Source organism: Schistocerca americana, chromosome 9 (assembly GCF_021461395.2).
Source record: "Schistocerca americana isolate TAMUIC-IGC-003095 chromosome 9, iqSchAmer2.1, whole genome shotgun sequence".
Classification (NCBI taxonomy): Eukaryota; Metazoa; Arthropoda; class Insecta; order Orthoptera; family Acrididae; genus Schistocerca; species Schistocerca americana.
This window is the reverse complement of record NC_060127.1, coordinates 118,175,720-118,198,818: the sequence shown is the minus strand read 5'-3', so window position 1 is coordinate 118,198,818 and position 23,099 is coordinate 118,175,720. Positions and strand designations below refer to the sequence as shown.

Here is a 23,099-nt window from a genome sequence, read left to right as displayed (position 1 = left end):
CTGCTTAAGTAAAATGTCTGCTAATTTGGCCATAACTCTAGTAGTGTAGAATTTGATACAATTGTTGTACCCATTTGTACACCAGCTTTTTGTTTTGTTTATCATTGTAGCTTATGTGAGTGTCTTGATAATGTTGTGTTGTTACTAGCATTTGTACTACAAGGATCATTCATCCGGAGAATGTGGCTGCTGTGTAAGTATGAGCTGCTCAAAAACTCACAGTATTTTGTGTAGTTTCTGCAGTAATTATTCCACTGTGGAACAAAAGGTAATAAAATTGTTACTTTTGCTCCCTCCCACCCTTTCCAGGCTCGTGTGTATCTCCTTTTTGATGTATCTGAGCTACATACATCTTTGTGTGCTACTTGTAATTTTTTCACTCTTCAGGTATGTGCTGTGATCACTCACATAAAATTGCCGAGATGGTTCTGGAATCAGCATCGCACTGACTTGTGAAGAAGAGCACAAAGTGCAATGATTATTAAAATGTGGAACTTGAAATATTGCGCAGAGTTTTAATGTTACGTACAGGAAGGAAAATTTCGTAACAGTTGGCAGCAGAGCAGCAGTTTGTTGTTTATGGGCTACTGAGTGTATGTAGTTATGAAGTTGAATGTTTTCTTCACACAAGGTATCCCAAATAAGTAGATGTGGAAAGCAGTTGTGGGATTGCCTCTTTTCTTGTAGTTCACGTCCTTCACGCTGCTCCTCCCCTCCCCTTCTTCTTCTTCTTCTTCTTCTTCTTCTTCTTCTTCCTCTTCCATTTTTCTACATGAAAAAGGTTTTCTGTAAATACCATAGTACTTAGTTGATAGTTTCGGGATTAAACTGCACCAAGGAAATTCTGTGAGGGCAAAAATACTAAGACAATTCCTTTGCAAAAACCATGGCCAATTTTCTACTTCCTCTTTCCAAATCCTTCATTCAGATGAATGCAGAATTAATCAGTGCTGCCATTGCTGAATTGTCGGGTAAAACTGTCAATGTGCATGACATCCTTGCAAATTTCCTGTTACATGTGAATTACATGGGTATCTTAACAGTATGCAGCACATATATTTCGTATCTGTTTGTCTTACTGAGTTGCACATTTCTCAACTTCGTTAAAGATGTTTGAGAACATTACTGTGTCTAAATATGGAGCTCTTTCTCCTCTTTTAGATCCTTTTTGTACTTTGTTAATTTCTGCATCTCTTCCCTTTGCAATGAATGTTACCTTGTTTTGTCGAAAATATTGTGGTCTTGCTTCATGAAAGAAGCAAAGCATATGTAGGTGTCCCACTAGATTTATCATTGCTTGTGCTGCTACTGAATAATAAAAACAACTTGAGTCAACATGCCCCGCAGGAGGCATTTTGTAGTACGTATTATTTTAGAAAGAAGGATGTTTTTTTTCTGTATGGAAGTGTGCACAATCTCGTGAAGATAGATGTAGGCTTGTGTCTAGTTATGCCTGAATAAGTTTCCATTTGATGAACTGGTGCATGGTTTTAGGTATTTTTTTCCATCACTATCATGTGCAAATGATGCTAAATAGGTCCTGAAACATCGACTATCTGAGTGCTACTTTGGAGAGAGATTTTTTAACAAATGAAAACATCCAGTCACCACATCTGTACTCTACTCTTTAAGTATCAAAGATCAATGATACGTGACTTAGAAAACTCTATCATGAAGAATTAGGTTAATAAGATGCTCTATCACCTAGTTAGGGAGACTCAATACACTGATTGTAGTCCTGATTTGTTTTCGTCACTGCCTCTTTGTTTGGTCCTTTTTTACAGATATGGTATGCACCAGCCAGTCCTCAAAGCAAGAAGATTGAAATCAGATTTATTTATTGTGTTTGTATCTTGTGATAACTAATTACAACTGTACTATGATGTGAGTAGAATGTTATTAGCTTTCTGCTCTGTGCTAGTTTCACGAGGTGCTGCAGCAGCAGTGTTTTTGGAAGCTTGCATCCAGTTAGTTTTGTAGCACTTGTCCAGTGTCTTTAATTACCTCGTGTGGACCATTTTTACAGAGCGGCCCAGCCCAGGCGCAGAGGAGGATCACATGGAGGGCAACCTTGTGAGGAAACACGAGTGGGAAAATACCACAAAGAAAGCATCAAACAGGTAGGGCCCATGACACTCAGTTTGATTATTTCTGGAGCATTTCGGTGCACAATGGATTATCTTCAGTCTACTCTGCACTTAATAAATTAAATGGTACATTTAAATTAAAATGAGGTGGAATGACTGACCATTGCTTACCTTTATGAGGCAAAATTCCAGGTACAGCAAATACCCATTTAAAAGAAGAAAAACCTGTACAAACAGTATGCGTGCCAAGAGAAGCCACAGCAGCTCGTAGGTCAGCTGGTGCTGACATTGCAGCCTGAATCAATGATATTGACACACAAAAAGCACTGTTTGCTGGAACTGCTTGCAGTAGTGGCTTGCTATGGCAGTTCACGGTTAACTGCTGTCATCCCCGAAACTGCACAGTTGTTGACTGTCGTAGCATTTTAGTTGCTGCAGCCCCATTGTCGAAGGCAGTCTGGGAGTTGTGTTGTGATTGATGTGTGTGGTAAATTCCATGTACATCTTATAGTATTTGAGTTATAATGACAAAAAAGATTAAAAATTTGAACGATGCTTTTATTGAAATGATGTGGAATGAGTCAGCTTGCAGGACACGTATGCATGATGAAAACATTATTAGTTTTAGTTCTACTCGTACAACAAGGATGGGAGGTACACACCTGTGGTCAGGATGAGGGTAGGCAAAGAGGGACAGGGAGGTGTCAGAAAGAGCAGGTCACAGGTAGTACAAAGCCATATCAAGATGAAATTGCACATATTTTCCCCACGCTAAGACCATTGCATAATAAGAATGGCACAATGTTGGAAGAGAGTGAATGTGCTGGGTTTCCTGCAGGCAGCTCTGCTGCAGTACCAAATAACAGGTGCATCGCAGTGTGGGAGGTGAAATGGTGTGGCTACTGAAAATTAATTACAAAGTTGAAGTACTCAGAAAAGTATTGTTCTTGTGAGTGAAATGTCTAAATTGCACATAGACTCATTGTGAAATTCTGGTGGTATTTGGACCAAACTCATTGTTGTTTACAGCTGTAGGAAATGGTACCGACAATTTGACCGAGGCGCACAGATGTGGTCGGTGCCGTTCGGTAAGAAAGACTGTCGACATAGACCACTGACACGTGCCTCGGCAATTGAGGAACGGATTTTGCAGGCATTACAGATTTTCCGATGATAAGGGCATTCACACGACATTTTTCAAATGACTGTGCGATCGAGGAGTCAATTTCTGTCGTCGACAGTCGGAAGGAGAGACAGAACGTTCTGACTGTTATGGGGACTTTGTGACTGTGTTCAAAAGTATTGTCATGTATCTGAATCACTTTGAAGCATAGTACAGTACTCAGTAAAAATTACCCACAGTTGACCTGTCATAATAATATGGAACTTACTTTTTGAAGTCCCCTCGTACAATAGTAAGCACTCGATATTGAGGTACAGGGTTATGGAATGGTGATGAAATTCATGAAAAAGTGAGGGAGAACTTTGACTGGTGCACTTAATGAGAAAATGTTAGGACAAAGTGAAGAGTTTCTATACATGAACAAATGGGATGTAGTAAGAATGCTAAGAAAATAACGAAAGAGATAGTTGTCAATTATAAAGATGGCTGAAAACACATAAGACTGCTGTGAAATGGGAGCAGATAGCTAAATACAGAAAACCAGTAGCCAAAGAAGAAAAGTTATTTATAAATGGGGAAGAAAGGACAGCAAATGCAGTGAGGAGATAGCCAAGCGAAGTCGATTGCTAATCAATGGAAAGAGAATTAATGCACCAATTGTGACCTCTCTGTGATGTGTTCCCTGTCATCTTTGTGTACTCCTTTCCTCACTAGAGGTGGGGTCTGAGTGACTTTCCCAAATCTATCCTTCCTTTCTCCACAAGGAAGTAACTATTATTTCTGAAAGCCAGGAAGGTCTCACTTTTACATTTGTTTACATGGGGAGGAAAAAGGAAAGGTTGAAAAGGACCACTTGTTGAGAGGAAGGCAGCTGTTTCGAGGATGAGAGTGCTTGTGCCTTCTTTCCAGCCTTCTCCAAATTGACCTCCTCCTTCGATGAAAGAGCTCACGGTTCCGAAAGCTATGTATAGTTGTGTCACACTACTGGGAATTTTGCTTTCTGGGGATAAAGTCGTGGACAGCCATCCTGTCTTCCATTATTTTAAAGTTTTCTCCAGTGAATATTTCTTGTGGCATTTTTTAACTACAGTTCTGTTGCAGACAGGCACAAGTAAAAGACACTTACATAAAGCTTTCGGCCACAACCATCATCAGTAAAAGAGAACAAACACCCTTCATACACAAGAGCAAGCTCACCTCATGCACACGACCATCAATTCCAGTATCTTATGCTAAAATGCAACTATCGCGTGGGAGGCAACACAGTTCACAATTAATTTAACAGATAACTTATTCTATGAGATAAAAGAAAATGCAGTTTTGTGTGTCTTGTCTGTTGTAAGGTGTCACTTGATGAGAAGTGACTGAAGTTGTTACTCTGTAAATACTCTTACGAAGTGTCTGAAGTGCATATGCAGGAAGCGAGTTAAGGTAGGGATGGATGAAAGTTAAATAAATAAATTATAACAGATAAATTAATGATTGTTCTGGTACTTTTGTGTGCATTCTCTCCCAATGCTTATGAAAGAGAGTTTGCCAGATTCTATTGTCCCCAGACACTTTCTGTTCTCAGGTTAACCCTTCAGGAACAGATTTTTTTTTATAGGAAGGAAAAATTTATTTATGTGGTAATGCTCTTAGGTGATTTTTCAGTAATTTTAGATGCAAGATTTATACATAAATATATGCCTGTTTTCAGCACATACTTTGTACATTTTACGGACTCAAATAACTAATTATGAGATATTCTCTATTGTAATAAATAGTAATATGCTAATTCAAGAAGTAGCAAGCAAAATAACAATAACAGTGTTTAATTATACGGTGGAATATAGTGAACCAACCACACCTGTGTATTGTGGTGGTCACTAAGTGTTGTGCACTGCTGTATTGACCTGATGATGTTTTGATAGTGATGCCCAACAGTTGGCAGCACTTGTGCATGATGAAAAGATTGAACATTCAGTAAAATTGTAGCCAGAGGGCCTGAAAGCGTTAAATGACTGACTATTAAATCTGATATTTTGCTTATATTGTTGTTTGTGTGTAGGTCATGGGACAAGGTGTATGCAGTCCTCAGAGGTAACCTGCTAATGTTCTACAAGGACCAGAAGACGTACAAGACATCACCCGACACCTTCTTCAAGGGAGAAAGCCCAGTTGATTTGCGTGGAGGTGCTTGCCAAGTTGCCTCCGATTACACAAAAAGAAAGCACATATTTAGGGTGAAGTGAGTAGCAATTCTTCCTGTCAGTGCCTGCTGTATGTAAATAATTGACTGTGGGATGCAACATATTTTTGATTATTATTATTATTATTATTATTATTATTATTCATATTCTGTAGTAGACAATGGTTACTAAATATAAACCTACATACCCATCCTCCCTACTCTCTCCTGCCCCCCCACCCCCCTTTCTGTCGAGGCTATTGTACCATGGAATTATTTGTAAACTGATAAGACATGAATGGGTTAGACTTTTCCTACTAACATAGAACCAATTATTACACATTTATATGAACTTTCTCTGATTATAAAATGCTCTTATTATTGTTGGTACCTTCTGTATGGGTTTGTAGAAAACAAGATACTACTCATTCATAAAAAAAAAAGGCAGGATACAAGAGACACCTACAATTATAAAACGTTAATTTCACATGCAGCAAAAATACTCTCATCCATAATTACCAAACAGAGTAAAATGGAAAATTGAATATAATTTGAAGATGAATTTGGTTTTAGACAAAAATGGGAACAAGAGAAACCATTGTAGCACTTGAGAGCTTGCTTGCGAGGTGTCAAGAATCTAATATTGTACATAGGTATTCTTTATTGATTTAGAAAAGACATTTGACTGCATTGCCTGAAATATATTGTTCACAATTTTGAAGGATAAAACACATACAAAACTGAAGTGTAAGGATAGTGTTAATAGAGAGCAATACGAAACCTAAATTCGAAAACAGATAAGACAATTGTCATCATATTTGTTTAACATTTTTGTTATAAAATCTATGAAAGTTGTAAAAACAAAATCATCTGGAATTTAGATGAAGTGAGTTCTCTCTCACTGCAAAAAAATTGCAGGTGATGTATACATTCTAAATTTGCAACAATACAGAAATATTTTGAACTTAAAATTAATAGGAAAAAAGGAAAAGAAAAGAAAGAAGAAAGAATGAAATGAATTTGTGATAGTAAGCAAGTCAAAGATTAGAGGAAAACCTAACATCAAAATTTAAAGAAATAAAATGGCAAAAGTTGATAATGTTGTTGTTTAGGAACATTAAATACACTGCATGAACAAATGTTGCATTGAAACCAGAAAAAGGATTGCAGCAGCAAAGTATAAGAAGACAACTACTAGTGAACGAGTTGTTTGGTATTGAATAGAAAAACAATTTGTCAAGGTGCTTCTGTATGTTTGTGAAAGGTGGATTCTCTCTCTTCAATGACTGACAGATGGTGCTTATACTAGATGGAAATGTTGCTTGGAATAAAGTTAATGAGAACCAGCTGGATAGAACAGAAATGTGATGAAGATGTCCAAAAAACAAAACTTTTTGATCATTTATTTAGTCACGATAAGCTTTAACATTCATAATGGAAAGAACATTTGTTGGTCAGGCAAGCAAGGGGGTGCAAAAGAAAATAATAGATTGTCCCTTGGAAGTAATATAATGTTTTATTATCAAGAAATGAATAGGAAAGCACAAAGCAGGGAAGAGTGGTTGCAGATACAATGTTGACTATGTAGAAGAGTACATGCTAGTGGACGTTAATTGTTATGTAGTTCAAAAGCATAGCATTAGCTATTGAAAGTAAAGTCATAAAGATTCTTAAAAAATTTCTGTGGGACATCCCAAGTAATGTGAAAATTGCTAATATCAGCATTTTAGGATAGTAAAACCAATCTTTTCACACGTGCTCACCTGCAGGGAGATGGGGGTGCATTTCTCTATCATTAGTATCATTTAAAAAATTTTAAACATATTCCCAGTATGTTGAAAGAGTGTGTGTGTGTGTGTGTGTGTGTGTGTGTGTGTGTGTGTGTGTGGGCGCGCGTGCGCGCACACATGCACACTTCAACTTCTTTAAAAATAAATAAATACAAATTTGTACTGTTGTTTTGCAACGTATTACTCATTGTCTCCTTTTCTACACAGGCTGTCAAATGGAGCAGAATACCTCTTCCAGGCACGTGACGATGATGAGATGAACACTTGGGTGTCTCGCCTGTCCCAGCAATGCGAACGTGATGCATCTGCCGGCCCATCACGCTCCCAGACGCTGCCTGCTTCTGGTGACCGCAAGGATGAGCCCAAACGGCGTAGCTTCTTCACACTCAAGAAAAAGTAAATACTGTTTCTCTCCTCAGCAGCTTGAGGGAGGGGGGGATGGGGGGTGTACCTGCCTGCACCACTATGTCATATTTAACCACTCTGATGTGGGAGCATGAACCTTGTGTACTACTGACTTGTTAGTAACTGGCTGCCTGTTAATGGCGATCGATGCATGCTCTTTTGCCTCTTGGAACATGTGCTTCGATATTTTTCGTGTGTATCACCACTCAAAGGAAACGGCTGCCTTTTATAATGAATAACATTTGTTATGTCCCAAGCAGAGCTTTTTTTCCCCCCCTCCCCAACGTTTCATTTTTGTGATAGCCTCGTGGAAGAAACATGAGACTGTGGAGCAGTGAATCCAGGTGTAATTTCTGAAAGTAGGATACCGATCCCAATGTGCTTACATTCATGTTTCCAGGTTTTCTCGTGTACATTAGGGCATCTTACAGGCAATTTGCATGTAAATGTGATAGTTTGCATGCATTTTTTCTGCAGTCATGCTGGAAAAGTGGTTCTCTTTGTAACACTGTGAATTGTAATGTGAGCAATAGGTGAATCTGAAAGAATGGGGTCATGCTAAAATCTTAGTGTATCCAACTAATTTGTGAGAGTTGGATTTCCAAAGATTTTTGATACATACGCTAAATTAGTGCGCTTGAATACAGCTTCTGAAAATGGGGTGAGTGTACCATACTGAAAATATGTGCAAGTGCTTTACACAGTACTTTCTGGTGGGCGTGGAGCTGCCACAGTTGTTCTGTGCATTTTCATGCAAATAAGGTCACTTGTCAGTGTGTTGTCAATTGCAGTAAGGTGTGGCCATTCTGTCTTGCATACCAGTAACCACATGCACTAATGTGTGTAATGTTGATGGACTGTTGTAAATGTATTGTTTTGTGTATGATGGTTAATGTTGGAAAGTTTATAGGCAGTATTTTGTTTGTGTATCTTGTACCAACATTGTTGCAGAACTAACTGGATTTCATATTTAATCAGGAAACTACTATTTCATTAATCCATGTGTAATTAATCCAAAAAAAAGTGGTTGAAGATGAATAACATTGTGGTGGTGTTTTTTCATTTGATTGCAAGCACTTTTCATCTATTGGAGAGTATGAAATATGTTTGCAGAGAGAATGTGGTTACCATTTTGTCAGGGTTACACCACACGTAGAAAAAAACCTATACAGGTAAAAAGTCTGGGAAATCAGTAAAGTATTACAGTGTGTAGCTAATTACATAACAGGGAAAAACTTCTGAGACTCTTGTAAATTTACTGTTACTGTTTATGTGCCATTGAGTGCAAAATGTTGAAAAGTTAAGGGAAGAGAACGGGTGATAGCAGCTCTAACACTGCCAGTGAGAATAAAAGTTCATATTTCGTGTCTTGCCTGGTAAGCAGTCCTGGTTCATATTTTGTAGAAAAGTTTCCTAATTTCTTGTTTTTAGGTTATTGTAAATGTGGCTTGCAATAACCGTGATAATTGAATGTGTGTTCTTGCTTGTGTGTACATGTCAGTGCGTGTGCACATGCTTGTCAGACTTTCTGATGTAAACCTGAGGAAATTACAGTAGATACAAGTGCTTTGGTTATAGTCTTCTGCTATTTAGGTATGGTAGCTGGAAATTTAGACTGTGATGTCAATTATGTTTGTTACGGTCATCAACACAAAGAGAAGAAACAAGAATATTTGATACAAATGGCATTCGAAATAATATGCCGTAACCTGCAAAGATATCATTGACAGTAGTGGTTTCAGCTGTTTATTAGACATACATTGTGATAACAACTGATGAATGTGGCAAACTTGAGTCTCTGTGGTTCGTGGATCAAATGTGTAGTTTCAGATTACTTCTGTGTGGAAGAAGTGCACATTTTTATATATAAAAAATATATTGCTGTAAACACTTAAATTATAGGACTATTATTACTGTCAAAACAAAGTATCTCTTATTTTAAATATGATGGTCAAATGCAGCCTGTATAAATAGTTTGCACCCTGGTGTGTCAGGGAAATAGCTATTGTCTATTACATCTCTGAATAAAGAGCAGTGAATAAAAATGAAAATTTGTTCAGCACACGATGGGAGACCTCTTTACTGGGGGTAATATGGGTAATATACTTGGGGGGGGGGGGGGGGGGGGGGTGTTCACTACATGTGTTTACAATAAACTTATCTCATAGTGACACAGATTTGCCTTAGCAATTAGCAAGAGTCTGTTTCTTGGAGAATGTTGCCATAACTGACAGCAGCACGAGTTGTGTGTTAGCAGTTAAGCGTTTTTGCTGTGAAAACTGCCTGCCATGTATTTTTCAAAATTTCGTGTATTTGTGTACATGTGCTGTTTCACTCTAAAAATTACATAAATGAAGTCGTGCAAAAGTTGACAGTTGGACATTCTGATAAGTAGCAATTATTAGTATTATTAAAATTTTGAAAATGTATTAAGTGAGCTGAATTGTCAGGTATTGGAAAACTGAAGTTTTGCTTCAGAGAATTGTATTAGTCTAACAAGTTGGTTGGCAGCATAGAGATTTTAGTTTGATGATACCTGGAAAAGTAGAAGGAAGATAGTCATGACATGGTTTGCTATCTTCCACCACTGTTCTTCCTAAAGTATGTGGCTCTGAACAGTCTCTGGGTGGCATGACATAGAACACTACCCATTCCTCGTAAGAGTGGGGTGAAACAGAGTTTCTTTAGTTCAGCATTATTGTGGTTTGCACTTAGTGTCAGAAAAAATTTTTAATTGCTGCAGCAAATGACTACTGATGTTGTATAAGAACTGTAAGTATGGCGAAGAGATCTTAAAGGGCTGTTTCACAGTGATCAGTTTCATCTCAGGACAGTAAAAACAGTACCTCAAAAAAGTTCTTCCAGGTGTAATAATGAAAAGCATTTCTTTTGCCAATAATGTTAGGTGTGGAACCCTGTACTAAAATGACATTCGCTAATTAAGTTGTTGTAAGATGGGTATCTTAGCAGCAAACTTCTTTGTATAGAGTCTTATTACATTGTAAGTGTGCAGTAAATAATCAACAAACAGTGATTTTTTGTTGTGGTTTATTCTAAAAAAAATACCATTTATTAGTTAACTATGTGCATGAAATGAAATTCAGTTAAATCCTTCCCCTCTCCCCCCTCACCTCCCCAAGGTACTGCTACAGAAGTTCTTTAAAGTACTCCCCTTTGGCATCCAAACATTTTTTTCAGCTGTTCTGGACTTCACTGTAAGCATATTGAAGGGAAATACATTTGCATTACTTTACAGGAACATCTTGCTTATTTCCTGTTAATTTTTCCTGCCCCCATGTTTCAAGTTTCTGTCATTGTCACCCATCAGATACTAACAGAAAAGATGTAACAGCTAAATAGCAATATGAACATGAGCAGCAAGCTTGGATTAGGCAATTTGGTATTGAACAAATTATATGCGAATGAGTGACTGCTTGCTGCTTATTCACTGCACATTTATATGTGTACCATCATGGGGTTTCTCTGGACATTCCTATGTGGACAAAAGCAATGGTTGTTACACTATTTTCTTGTGTAATGTTGGTTTCTTTCTGGACTGTTTTTCCCCCCATCTCATTTTTATCAGTAGAAAGGAACACCAGGTTACAGCAACATATGTTTGTGTGTGTGTTTTCTTTTGCCTAATTCATCATTCAGAATAAATGTTAAACTCATATCCGACCACCTTATCTCTTTTTTTGCAGATAATCTCTTCAGAATCCTGTATCTTCGGTGTTTATTGTTTTCATCCTTCACTGTCATTATTTTTCATTTTCTTTCTCTTTGTGTGTGTGAACATTTTAAACCTTCATTCCAGTTTTTATTTTGGAGTCCATTGTTTTTTGCATTTTTAAAAAACTCTTTTTTTTCATTTTTTTTGTTTTGTTTAATGGAATTGATGTTATTTCTGTGACCCATTGGCACTACAACATTTCTCATTCTGAGTGTCAGCAGAGAATGGCGATAAACTTTTTCCGAGATGCACTGGTCAGGTATGTGTTGCACGCCGTAAAATCAACATTGTACCAACCCCTCTTGTGTTTGAACCTGCATGTCCCTTGAATATAAAAAAATTGAGAGGCCTGTTGAGGACTTTTACTGTTCCAAGGCATAGAATCATAATTGTACTTCTCTATCGTAGTTCAGTGTGATCATAATTTTTATCTTTGGTACCTGGGGGAAGACTTCTTTAAAGTGCTTTTCCAAATACTCATTTGCCAACAACTTTATTTTTCTGTAAAACCATGTTATCATGTGAACTTGGACTGGTAAGACCCACACAGACTTCTCAAATTGCCATCTGATCATCCTTCTGGTATATTGTTGGTACAGTTTAGTAAACCACTATTATCATCTGTTTTCAGTTTCTTTCTTGATACAACCTGTCCTTGTACATTTGCTTCTGCCACAAGTTGATGTTCCTACTATATTCCTCAATTTGCTGATCTCGTATGCAATGTTTTGTAATCTGCCAGTTTGTCTTCCATTGCCCATATAACACTTCATTTTCACAGCAAAATGGTATTTTCTTTGTAAATTAATACTGAAATAGTTGTATGCCTGCTACATCTAAAGTAATGAATTAACCTCTGATGATTTCATTATAGTTCTTCTCATCACTGAAAACCTGATGGCATGAATTTTCAGTTTAAATCGAGTCTTGTAATTTCCTGGCAAATTCAGTCTCTCTTTCACTCATTTAGTGCTGTAGGTAAAATCGGATGGATTTTTCAGCCTGGGCTTTTGTTGTTTGTATTGATGTTACTTTCTGCATAATCTGTCACTATGTAAGTGAACAGCGTTAAATTACGCACTGCATGTTACTGAGACAGACACCACTGTAAAAAAAGAATATATATATATATATATATATATATATATATATATATATATATATAGTCTCAACTGTATGAAGAGTGCATTCACTTCTCATTGTTGTAAATTTTTGCTGTGATACATTAAAATGGAAATAGCTGTTGAAACCTTTCCTTTTGCTTTACTATACAAAATACATATCGTATAGTCTAGGCAGATAATTTTCCTAAACATATATGTATATACATCTCCCAGTCCTCTATACGTGTTACTTTTTGACAACTGTGTGTGTGTGTGTGTGTGTGTGTGTGTGTGTAAGGGGGGGGGGGGGGGGCGCTTGCTTGCGTGTGTGCTTTTTGGAATAGTACAAAGTGTTGAGCAAGAACATTGCTTTCTGTGGTTGGTATTGTGAGTTTGCTGTTTGCAAAGTAAATGTAGAACACCCTCCTTCAATACTGCTACATGGTTTTTACTTAGAAAATACTTGGGTCAAATTTGTGCACCACAATCTGAGGATCCATATTCATGACCTTTCAAGTGAATAACAAATAGAAACACAATTGTGCAGTGATTGCCGTAATTAAGTGCATTGCAGTGAGAGAGATTTTTTGGGCTGTCTCATTTTTCAGTGGGATGAAATAGTAAACTGCCACCCATTGTTTTGTAATTTATCAAGTCACTTTATGTATTAAGTCAGATTTTATGTGAAGCTTGGTGGGGGTATTGCACTTAAGCTTCTGTATCTGAGGATCGTGGGGAGAGGGCAGGCGTCCATTTAATGAGGAAGTGAAACAATTTAGTGATTTGGAATTCTTCAAAGATGGTTGTATTTTTGGTTAAAAGCTTTATATATCTGATGAGAATTTTAACAAGAGACATTTAGGTTACAAATGTAATCTTCATTAACTGAACAAAGAAACCTTCCTCCCCCCCCCCCCCCCCCTCTCTCTCTCTCCCTGGAATAGGCCCACCATTTCAGAGCTGAGCTTATTATAGAACTGAGAGAAATGTGAATAGAGCAGTACAAATTACTTACTGCCACACACTTCCCCTCAGTAAAGAAAGAAGCTGACTACATTAAGTGACAAAATATATACTGCATGTGCCATCAGATGGCCAGTAAAAAGCTGCTAGCTCAGATATTGCCATTGTGACATGGTTCTGCCTTGCAGCCCCCTTTATAAGTGCCTGGTTACCATTTGCTGCAGTCCACGTAAGGACACGATATTCCACGTGTGACCAGTATCCTTAAGTGGGCAGAGATTGCCATAGTCCTGCTATTAACCAGAATTACCCTCCATTTTCGTTCGTAAATATCAGTGAGCCTTTATTTTTATCTTGGATATTTTTAGTACTGTACTGTCATTGTTTAGTGCATTTTCACTAGCTGAGGTTGTTTGTGAATAAAAATGACAGGTACAATAAAGTCTAACAAAAGCTATTGTGAATGAATTAATTTGGAATCGTAGGGTGACAAGCTTCACATTGTGACTAAATGCATGGAAGGGCGCGGAGCCTTGTTCAAAGATGCGACATACTATTAAATTTTCTATTATAAATATGCAGGAAAACTTGTGCTGTAACAGATACCTTGCTCTGTTGCATTAAATTTTCCTGGCGCACTTGCGTTATTAATTGATTATGAAAAAAGTTCTCAACAATATCCTCTATTTTTGTAGTGGATATTGTTGGAACCTCAAATTTCCATAATGAATTAAAGTGACAGTTGCACAGAGGACATTGAGTACAACAAATCTGTTGTTAAAGACTTAGTGGTTATCTCTTTCTCTTGATAGCCATTTTGAAAAAGTAGGACCTGTTTTTTGCAATTATGACAAGGTAAGTGGAGTGTGTATTGTCTGCAAATGGGAGTGTACTGGTACACAGTATATTGGTTGCCCTATAACAAACAGGTTTTTTTTTTTTCTCAAGTTAATGAACCTGGACAAATAATAAATCTTCCTTTATCCTGCCACAACTCCACAACTGTCCATATGGTGTAGGTGATGTGCAACACACACAATTTCCCAGTGTGATGTGATTCCCCCATTGTCAGTAAAGAAAACCTTTTATCAGAAAACCATGATCCACATTCTGTTCTCCTACACTAGTGAAATTATGTTAATAGGGAGTTAAGACTTATTTTACCTGAGAGGATTTACGACAAATTGTACGCCACCAATTTCAGCCTCAATATCTAATTGCACGTTAATAAATTCCCTGATCCAGCCTCTAGACTGAAAATTATGCACTACTAGCAGTCTCCACTTCACACCTCAGTTTATTCTTTGAGACATACTGATGAAGGAAAAACTTGGGTTTCAGTGGGTACAGTAAAATTGAAATAGTAAACTTTAAAAAACCTAACCAAAACCATATCTTTGACTAGTAGCTTCTCCAGCTTGTTGTTAGCTATATGCTGTGACATGTAGCTGCCATTCAAAAGTAATGCATATCCAGATGCATTCATAATAATTGCCTCAAAAATCTGAACTGCCAAGACTGTGACACTTTTTTTTTTCTCCCCATTCACTCCCTAATTACCCATTGAGTCTAATGGAAATTCCAGACAGTTTGCCACTCATTTTGCTAATTATGCTGCCCTTCTTAGTGCTGCCTATTAACAGGCTCGCATGTTAATATTACGTACATTCTAATGCACTTTGAAATTTTCCTGAATGTTGTGGAGAAATCTCCTGATGAACTGGTCAACCCAGAAACTATATTGAAAGTGCTGTACTGTGGTTAGCCCTTCCCAAAAGGGGTGCTGGATAGTAAAGTACAACCATAGTTGATGGCTGCTGGGAGAGGGAAACATTCCACATGGGAAAAATATATCTAAAAACAAAGATGATGTAACTTACCAAACGAAAGCATTGGTATGTTGATACACACACACACACACACACACACACACACACACACACACACACACACACACACACACAAAATTCAAGCTTTCGCAACCCACGGTTGCTTCATCAGGAAAGAGGGAGGAGAGGGAAAGACGAAAGGATGTGTGTTTTAAGGGAGAGGGTAAGTCTTTCCGCTCCCAGGATTGGAATGACTCCGTACCCTCTCCCTTAAAGCGCAAATCCTTTCACCTTTCCCTCTCCTTCCCTCTTTCCTGATGGAGCAACCGTGGGTTGCGAAAGCTTGAATTTTGTGTGTGTGTGTGTGTGTGTGTGTGTGTGTGTGTGTGTGTGTCAATATACCAATGCTTTCGTTTGGTAAGTTAAATCATCTTTGTTTTTATAATCACTCACTGAATTAAAATTTGAACAGAGTAATTAACTACTGTCGAAGCCAAACTGGGCTTAACTGATTGTAAAGTGGAGCATTTGGTACAACAAGTTAACCATAATGGTTACAGAAATGAACTAGTTGCACTAAAGAAGTGATTTTGTTTCATCCGTGTATTTAGATTCTCGTGCAGTTGCATAATATAGTTGCAAACAGGCTGCTCTTAAATTATTAAAAGCAATTTGAGTTACACACATTAGTTTGGTCAACCCTTGCCATGCAGTTTTTTGTAGTCCTTCACTCATTTGCCTCTGACACTTTCCTAATTTGAACATTTTCATTTCTGAATGATTGTTCATTGTACATTGTATTGGTTTAAGGAACTGTGTACTGATAGTTTAGTCTCCTTGGAAGTTGCCTGTATACAAAATTCCTTTTTCATTCAGTACAGTGTAAAAACAAAATGGTGGTCTACCTTTTAAATGAGAAATCTGGCAGGAGATGAAATTAACTTGACATGTAATTATTGAAATACTTTTTATAGAATATGTCTGACTGGTGTTGACAGTGTTGATGATGATCATCATTCTATCAACATGAAGTTATATTTTCAATGCATACTGATAAGGTGTCTGATATCCCTGTTCAAAGGGTACGGGAATGGTGTGGTTTTTTTTTTTTTTTTTTTTTTTTTTTTTTTTTTTTTTTTTTTTTTTTTTTTTTTTTTTTTTTTTTAATTGTTCATCTCCCTCAAGACGAGCAAAGGACTAATTCTCTCTTGTAATATAATTAAAATATGTGAATCCATTCTACAATTTAAGTTACATCTATATGTACAGTGTTGAATATAAATTTAGTATGAATTTTAAATACACTCTTGTAGCGCTCTCTCTCTCGCTCTCTCCCTCCTCCTCCTCCTCCTCTACCAAGCAAGGTAGTGCAGTGGTTAGCACACTGCATTCGCATTTGGGAGGATGACGGTTCAAACCAACGTCCGGCCACCCTGATGTAGATTTTCCGTGATTTCCCTAAATCGCTTCCTGCAAATGTGGGGACAGTTTCTTCAAAAGGGCATGGCCAATGTCCGTCCCCACCCTTCCCTAATCCGATGGGACCGAGGACATCGCTATTTGGTCCCTTTCCCCAAATCAACCCCCCCCTCCCCCCCTCCTTACCATTGAACATTCAATATGTTTTTTTCCTTTACAAATAACCCAGGAATGTGAAATACAGTGTTACTGCTTGCACTTCTCTAAATATAGCTCCCTCACAAATAATTGGAATTGTAAACGTCAGTAGTGCTTATTAGTTGTTTGGTGTATAGTATTTGTGTAGTTGCTTTCTCATTGATTCCTGTTTAAAGTTTTACTGGGCTACTGCATTTCTGTTCTTATTGCAAATTTTTAACAATGTTGCAGTTAATGGTAGTGTGTGAAGAAAGAATCGGAAGGCTCGCCAGAGAGACTCTTCTACGGGTGCACCCAGATTCCATTAAATGGAGCAGTGGTATGCTGTGTTTATTATGCTTCATCAGGGATTCAACATGCAGTCCACTTGGAAGAGAACACATTCACAGAATGTCTGCAAGGGAACATGTAAGCGTGTTGCATTATGGAAGCCGTCACTTGCTTAAAATGGAACATTCACCACTTTATGTATTTTTGAATCATACTTTCATGATATTTGGCAGTCATGTTCATGAAGTTATAAGAAAAAGTGTTAAAGAGAACTTTTAAAAATTAGTTTTAGTAGAGCAAACTCTACTCGGAGTACGTGAATTGCAGGATTAGCTGCCGAACTTCCATTTGATTCTCAGATTATGCTTTGGCTCACATCTGTTTGTTGGTTTACCAACTTTCATAGTGCAGTGAACTTTTCTGGTGGAATGTGCTGGACAGCTTGGTTTAGGTTGCAGTTTATTTTTAATGAACATGACTATGGGTGAGCCAGGTATACATTCACAGCATTAATTTTCATATTGTAAAAAACTTTGCTTTATTTTTTATGATTTCTTAGGCTTACAGTTAAATGTTGGTCATTAAATTCATCTTAAAACAAAAGTATATTGTGTATATATATATATAAATATAAAGAATTTTTATATATGCTTTTATGTGGTAAAGTTTATACTGAAATTTGTGACTGCTTATGGAGACATACTTCAGCTGTATCTTTATTTTTAATATGTAAAAAATCTTATTTTAATTGAACTTCTGGAGAACACATGCAACTGATTGTACATAGATCATAGAGCCATTGTTCCCATAAATTCATTTTTGACATAAATGTTAAAATTCTTACAAAATTATAGATGCTTATAAAAACTGTGTGTCAACAAAAAACTGTTTTTGCATTTAAATGTTAACAGTAAATAGAAATAATTTTAATTTCTTTACTATAATGTTAATAAAATACAGTAATGTACCTTATTGAACGTTAAAGCTAATACATGTATTTTGAAACTGCCCAACCTTCTGGAAAATGCGAAATTGATTGTGGAGACAAGCAGTCCAAATTTTGTTTCCTTTTCTCAATTAATATTAGCTTATTTACAATAATCCTTCCAGTTGCAAGTTTGAAAATGGGATTCTACATGTATAGTGCCTTTTCTCATTCCTCCCTCCATATTCATCACAGGTTGAATAATTGGTTTTTATTTCTTATATTCTAAAATACTGGACATCAGTGTGCACTCTGATGGTTGGTAGCATATTTATTTTCCTTGTGCAAGTGCAGTGTAGTACTGATCTAAAAATTAGGAACGGGGTACAGGCGAAGCCCCACAGACAATGAATGCAGGTTTTAAGAGACTGGCATTATTGCGCGTCTGTCAAATACTTGTTTCTATATTTCATTCAGTAATATGTATAGAGTTACATAGTGAAAGAAGCTTTACAAGCTAGTTATATTAACTAATCTTGTAAAAATTCATACTTTTTTATCAGAGTTCCTATTCTACTCTCTGCCAGAGGTTTATTAACAATTCAAGAATGAGGAAATTGAGGAAGGTTTAGCAGTAGTACAACATTTCTGGATGAAAATGTTCCAAAGCTACTACACTTGCACAAGCGAAAACATTAAGTACTTTTATCATCTGTTTCCCTCTGGATGATGTAATGTGTGAAGGTTTTATACAAACTGTGAACACAGTTGAAAGAAGAGGAGAGAGAAATGTATAGTAAATTGACAGGGGCTATGCTGCACTATTAATTGCTGGAGTAATGGATACTAATGGCATTGGTGCTTTTTGTTGAACTGGGTGTAAAAGAAGTTGCATTGGGTGCTGGCTGGGGATGTACTGAACAGGGAATAGCCTAGTGCCACATACAATGTAGATTTGTTGTCCACTTGTCTACAGTATGCTAGGCATGACAGTCGTTCCTTGGTCTTTTTTTTTTATAATCAGTTCCCGTATAACTGTCTAATTTCAGATTTGGAATCTTGTGTGTGTCAGTGCGGATATCGTGGAAAAACGGTCATCTCAAACAAAATGTTTAATTTTTTATTTGTATTGTTACTTAGCTTTGCTGGAATAAATGAAGTATGTGAATGTGTGAGTGGTTCAGAATAAATTTGCGGTTATTACTTTATTAGTTCATGATTGTGCACCATGGCAGGCACGTTTTTACACTCGAAAATGAGGTCTGGATTTACAAACTCTTACTGAAACTTTTGAGCTCTAATCTGACTGAATGTTGTTTATACTTGAGAATATTATAATCACTGCATTCCTGCTATTAATCCAGGCAGGAGAAGAAAGTTTCACACATAGTAAAGCAGCATTGAGTATTTTGAAGGATACTGTAGCTTCTTTTTTGAACTTTTCCCTACATCTTTATGTATTTGTCAACAACACGACAGAACTGAACTTTTGGCACAGGCTCGACACAGCACTCTCTCTCTCGCTCGCTCATACTGTTGGCCACTAGAGGTGTGTCTTTCCTCAGTTTCCAGTTGGCCCTCGCCAGTTTCCTCTTGAGCCACAGTTTCCACCCTCAAAGTAGACTTTCGGCTCAGATTTGGACGTTTGTATGTAAGGAAACTAGAAACCACACTTGATTAAAAACAAGAAGTTATGTATATGTATTGTTGGAAGAATGTTATATTCTGCTTTCAAGTAAAATAAATATATATATTGATATGTATAAATGAATAAATGCCACATTTTCTACTTTGGTGTATTATTATCATTATTATCACCACCACCACCACCACCACCACCACCACCACCACCCCATTAAAAGGACTAAAACCGTATGTTGTAGAGCTAAAGGGTTCAGGTTAGGAGATAAAATATATATCAGATATTTACCATCAGGCTTAACAGACATATTTTGACATTATTTGTTTATTTTTTCTAAGGAATATGGTTTACCAAGAAACTTAATTGGGGGGGGGGGGGGGGGTGCAACAAGCATGGCAAGTATATGATCAGATGTGAATTATTGAAAAAACATGGGGGGAGGCAGTGGCCAAATTGTTTAACATATACATGAAGAGGTGCTATTTCCTCCAAGCTGTTTGCAATAATACACTCCTGGAAATTGAAATAAGAACACCGTGAATTCATTGTCCCAGGAAGGGGAAACTTTATTGACACATTTCTGGGGTCAGATACATCACATGATCACACTGACAGAACCACAGGCACATAGACACAGGCAACAGAGCATGCACAATGTCGGCACTAGTACAGTGTATATCCACCTATCGCAGCAATGCAGGCTGCTATTCTCCCATGGAGACGATCGTAGAGATGCTGGATGTAGTCCTGTGGAACGGCTTGCCATGCCATTTCCACCTGGCGCCTCAGTTGGACCAGCGTTCGTGCTAGACGTGCAGACCGCGTGAGACGACACTTCATCCAGTCCCAAACATGCTCAATGGGGGACAGATCCGGAGATCTTGCTGGCCAGGGTAGTTGACTTACACCTTCTAGAGCACGTTGGGTGGCACGGGATACATGCGGACGTACATTGTCCTGTTGGAACAGCAAGTTCCCTTGCCGGTCTAGGAATGGTAGAACGATGGGTTCGATGACGGTTTGGATGTACCGTGCACTATTCAGTGTCCCCTCGACGATCACCAGTGGTGTACGGCCAGTGTAGGAGATCGCTCCCCACACCATGATGCTGGGTGTTGGCCCTGTGTGCCTGGGTCGTATGCAGTCCTGATTGTGGCGCTCACCTGCACGGCGCCAAACACGCATACGACCATCATTGGCACCAAGGCAGAAGCGACTCTCATCGCTGAAGACGACACGTCTCCATTCGTCCCTCCATTCACGCCTGTCGCGACACCACTGGAGGCGGGCTGCACGATGTTGGGGCGTGAGCGGAAGACGGCCTAACGGTGTGCGGGACCGTAGCCCAGCTTCATGGAGACGGTTGCGAATAGTCCTCGCCGATACCCCAGGAGCAACAATGTCCCTAATTTGCTGGGAAGTGGCGATGCGGGCCCCTACGGCACTGCGTAGGATCCTACGGTCTTGGCGTGCATCCGTGCGTCGCTGCGGTCCGGTCCCAGGTCGACGGGCACGTGCACCTTCCGCCGACCACTGGCGACAACATCGATGTACTGTGGAGACCTCACGCCCCACGTGTTGAGCAATTCGGCGGTACGTCCACCCGGCCTCCCGCATGCCCACTATACGCCCTCGCTCAAAGTCCGTCAACTGCACATACGGTTCACGTCCACGCTGTCACGGCATGCTACCAGTGTTAAAGACTGCGATGGGGCTCCGTATGCCACGGCAAACTGGCTGACACTGACGGCGGCGGTGCACAAATGCTGCGCAGCTAGCGCCATTCGACGGCCAACACCGCGGTTCCTGGTGTGTCCACTGTGCCGTGCGTGTGATCATTGCTTGTACAGCCCTCTCGCAGTGTCCGGAGCAAGTATGGTGGGTCTGACACACCGGTGTCAATGTGTTCTTTTTTCCATTTCCAGGAGTGTAGTTAGGAAATTATATGAGAAGTGAATGAAAATGGAAAAGATAGCAACTCTAATGAGGGACCACATTTGATATATTCAATTAATGTAAAAGACCTGGCAGAACTGGAAGCAGTGTTGCAATCCAGGGACCTATCTCACAATGAGTTCGAGAGTGAACTACTACTTCCTCCTTACAATATATCACTATAGTTTACATTTTATTTTGACACAATCTGTATAGTTTCACTTTTAACTTCTGAACATCTTTTTATGATTATATAAGTTGTAGATCTGAAATCCTCGTTAAAGTTAAATTTTACCATGGCAAAAGATTAACCCTTTTAAATACCGCAGTGAAAAGCCAAAAAAATATATGTTGATGGTATGTGACGATGCTTTCTAGAGTGCTCCACTGGAAGTTGGGGATTTGGGAGTAGGTTGATGCAGAGAGGGCAGGGTTTCACGTCTGGTGTTTGTATACTAGGTGACAAAAGAAATAGGCCATGGTCTGCGGCAAGTTTCCATTCTCCTGCTACTGGAGACATCTTGGATACTATAAAGCTCTTGTTAGTTACTTTTCAAATGTAAGGAAACAACATTAACAGAAAAAGAGGTCTGAAGTAGACAAGTTGTGGCCTTTAATGCTGAATAAAGCAGAACCATCTTCTGCTGTACAAGCTCTGTAACACGCTTTGGCGCAAATCCACAATACTCGGTAGTGGTTGGACGGTATCACAACCCGACCATCGCACGGTTACTGATAAGCAGGTAAGCAGCTTTGTTAGCTAAAAAAGTTTGTTTCAAAATTAACTTATGCACACTTATAGCCTCTGATGATTTCTCCCACTATAGGTGATGAAATGTTAAGTATGAAAAGGTACCTTTGAATTCAGTCTAATGCATATAAAACCAGTGTTGCCAAGGATACAAAACAATGATTGTTAATATACCAGAGCTTAATTCATACCTTTGAGCTATGTATCCAGTGAAATTGAAATAAAAGCTAATTGAAAAATTGATCTTTTGTATCCCGCGTAGAAGGCGGCACGTGGGTCTGCTCCAGTAAACTGAAGGGTAGGCCGAATGTAGGAAGTGAGTAGGAGCAGGAAAAGGTAAAACACATCGGTACTGCAAATACAGTTAAAGCATCTTTACTAGTGTGTAAACATATGCAAACATATTACATAACTTTAGATGATGAGCACGTAGGTGCGACGTCATAGATCCATCGTAACTGATGCAAAGTCTCAATAGCAAACTAAGCTGAAACGATGTTTCCTGGCTGCCTACTGATGAAATGGGGCAGAATCTGTAGCGGAGCTCGTAAACCTGCACAGTGCCTGTTAGAGGGCACTATCGTCGGTGTCGGTCGTAGTGCCAACTTGAATACTTGCACCTACGCTGTGGCATCGTGGCTATTAATAACACAAGATCCAATAGTGCTCTATGGAAACTAAACAAAAGTACCATAAGGCATTTGACAAGAAACTGTTAAGTTTTAAACGAAAAGTATTAAACTCCTTTGGACCAGT

At 38.4% G+C, this 23,099-nt stretch overlaps 1 protein-coding gene across 1 annotated transcript in view; it reads left to right on the top strand.

Annotated features, from left to right (window-relative positions):
* LOC124550850 (spectrin beta chain-like) overlaps nucleotides 1–19,804 on the top strand; it is a 497,121-nt gene extending 477,317 nt beyond the window's left edge. The window contains exons 40-43 of the mRNA XM_047125580.1: nucleotides 2,027–2,120; nucleotides 5,261–5,440; nucleotides 7,378–7,566; nucleotides 17,052–19,804. Of these exons, the coding sequence (XP_046981536.1) occupies nucleotides 2,027–2,120; nucleotides 5,261–5,440; nucleotides 7,378–7,566; nucleotides 17,052–17,055 (467 nt within the window). The 3' untranslated portion in view covers nucleotides 17,056–19,804. The remainder of the gene's footprint in view (nucleotides 1–2,026; nucleotides 2,121–5,260; nucleotides 5,441–7,377; nucleotides 7,567–17,051) is intronic.
* Nucleotides 19,805–23,099: the final 3,295 nt, after the last annotated feature.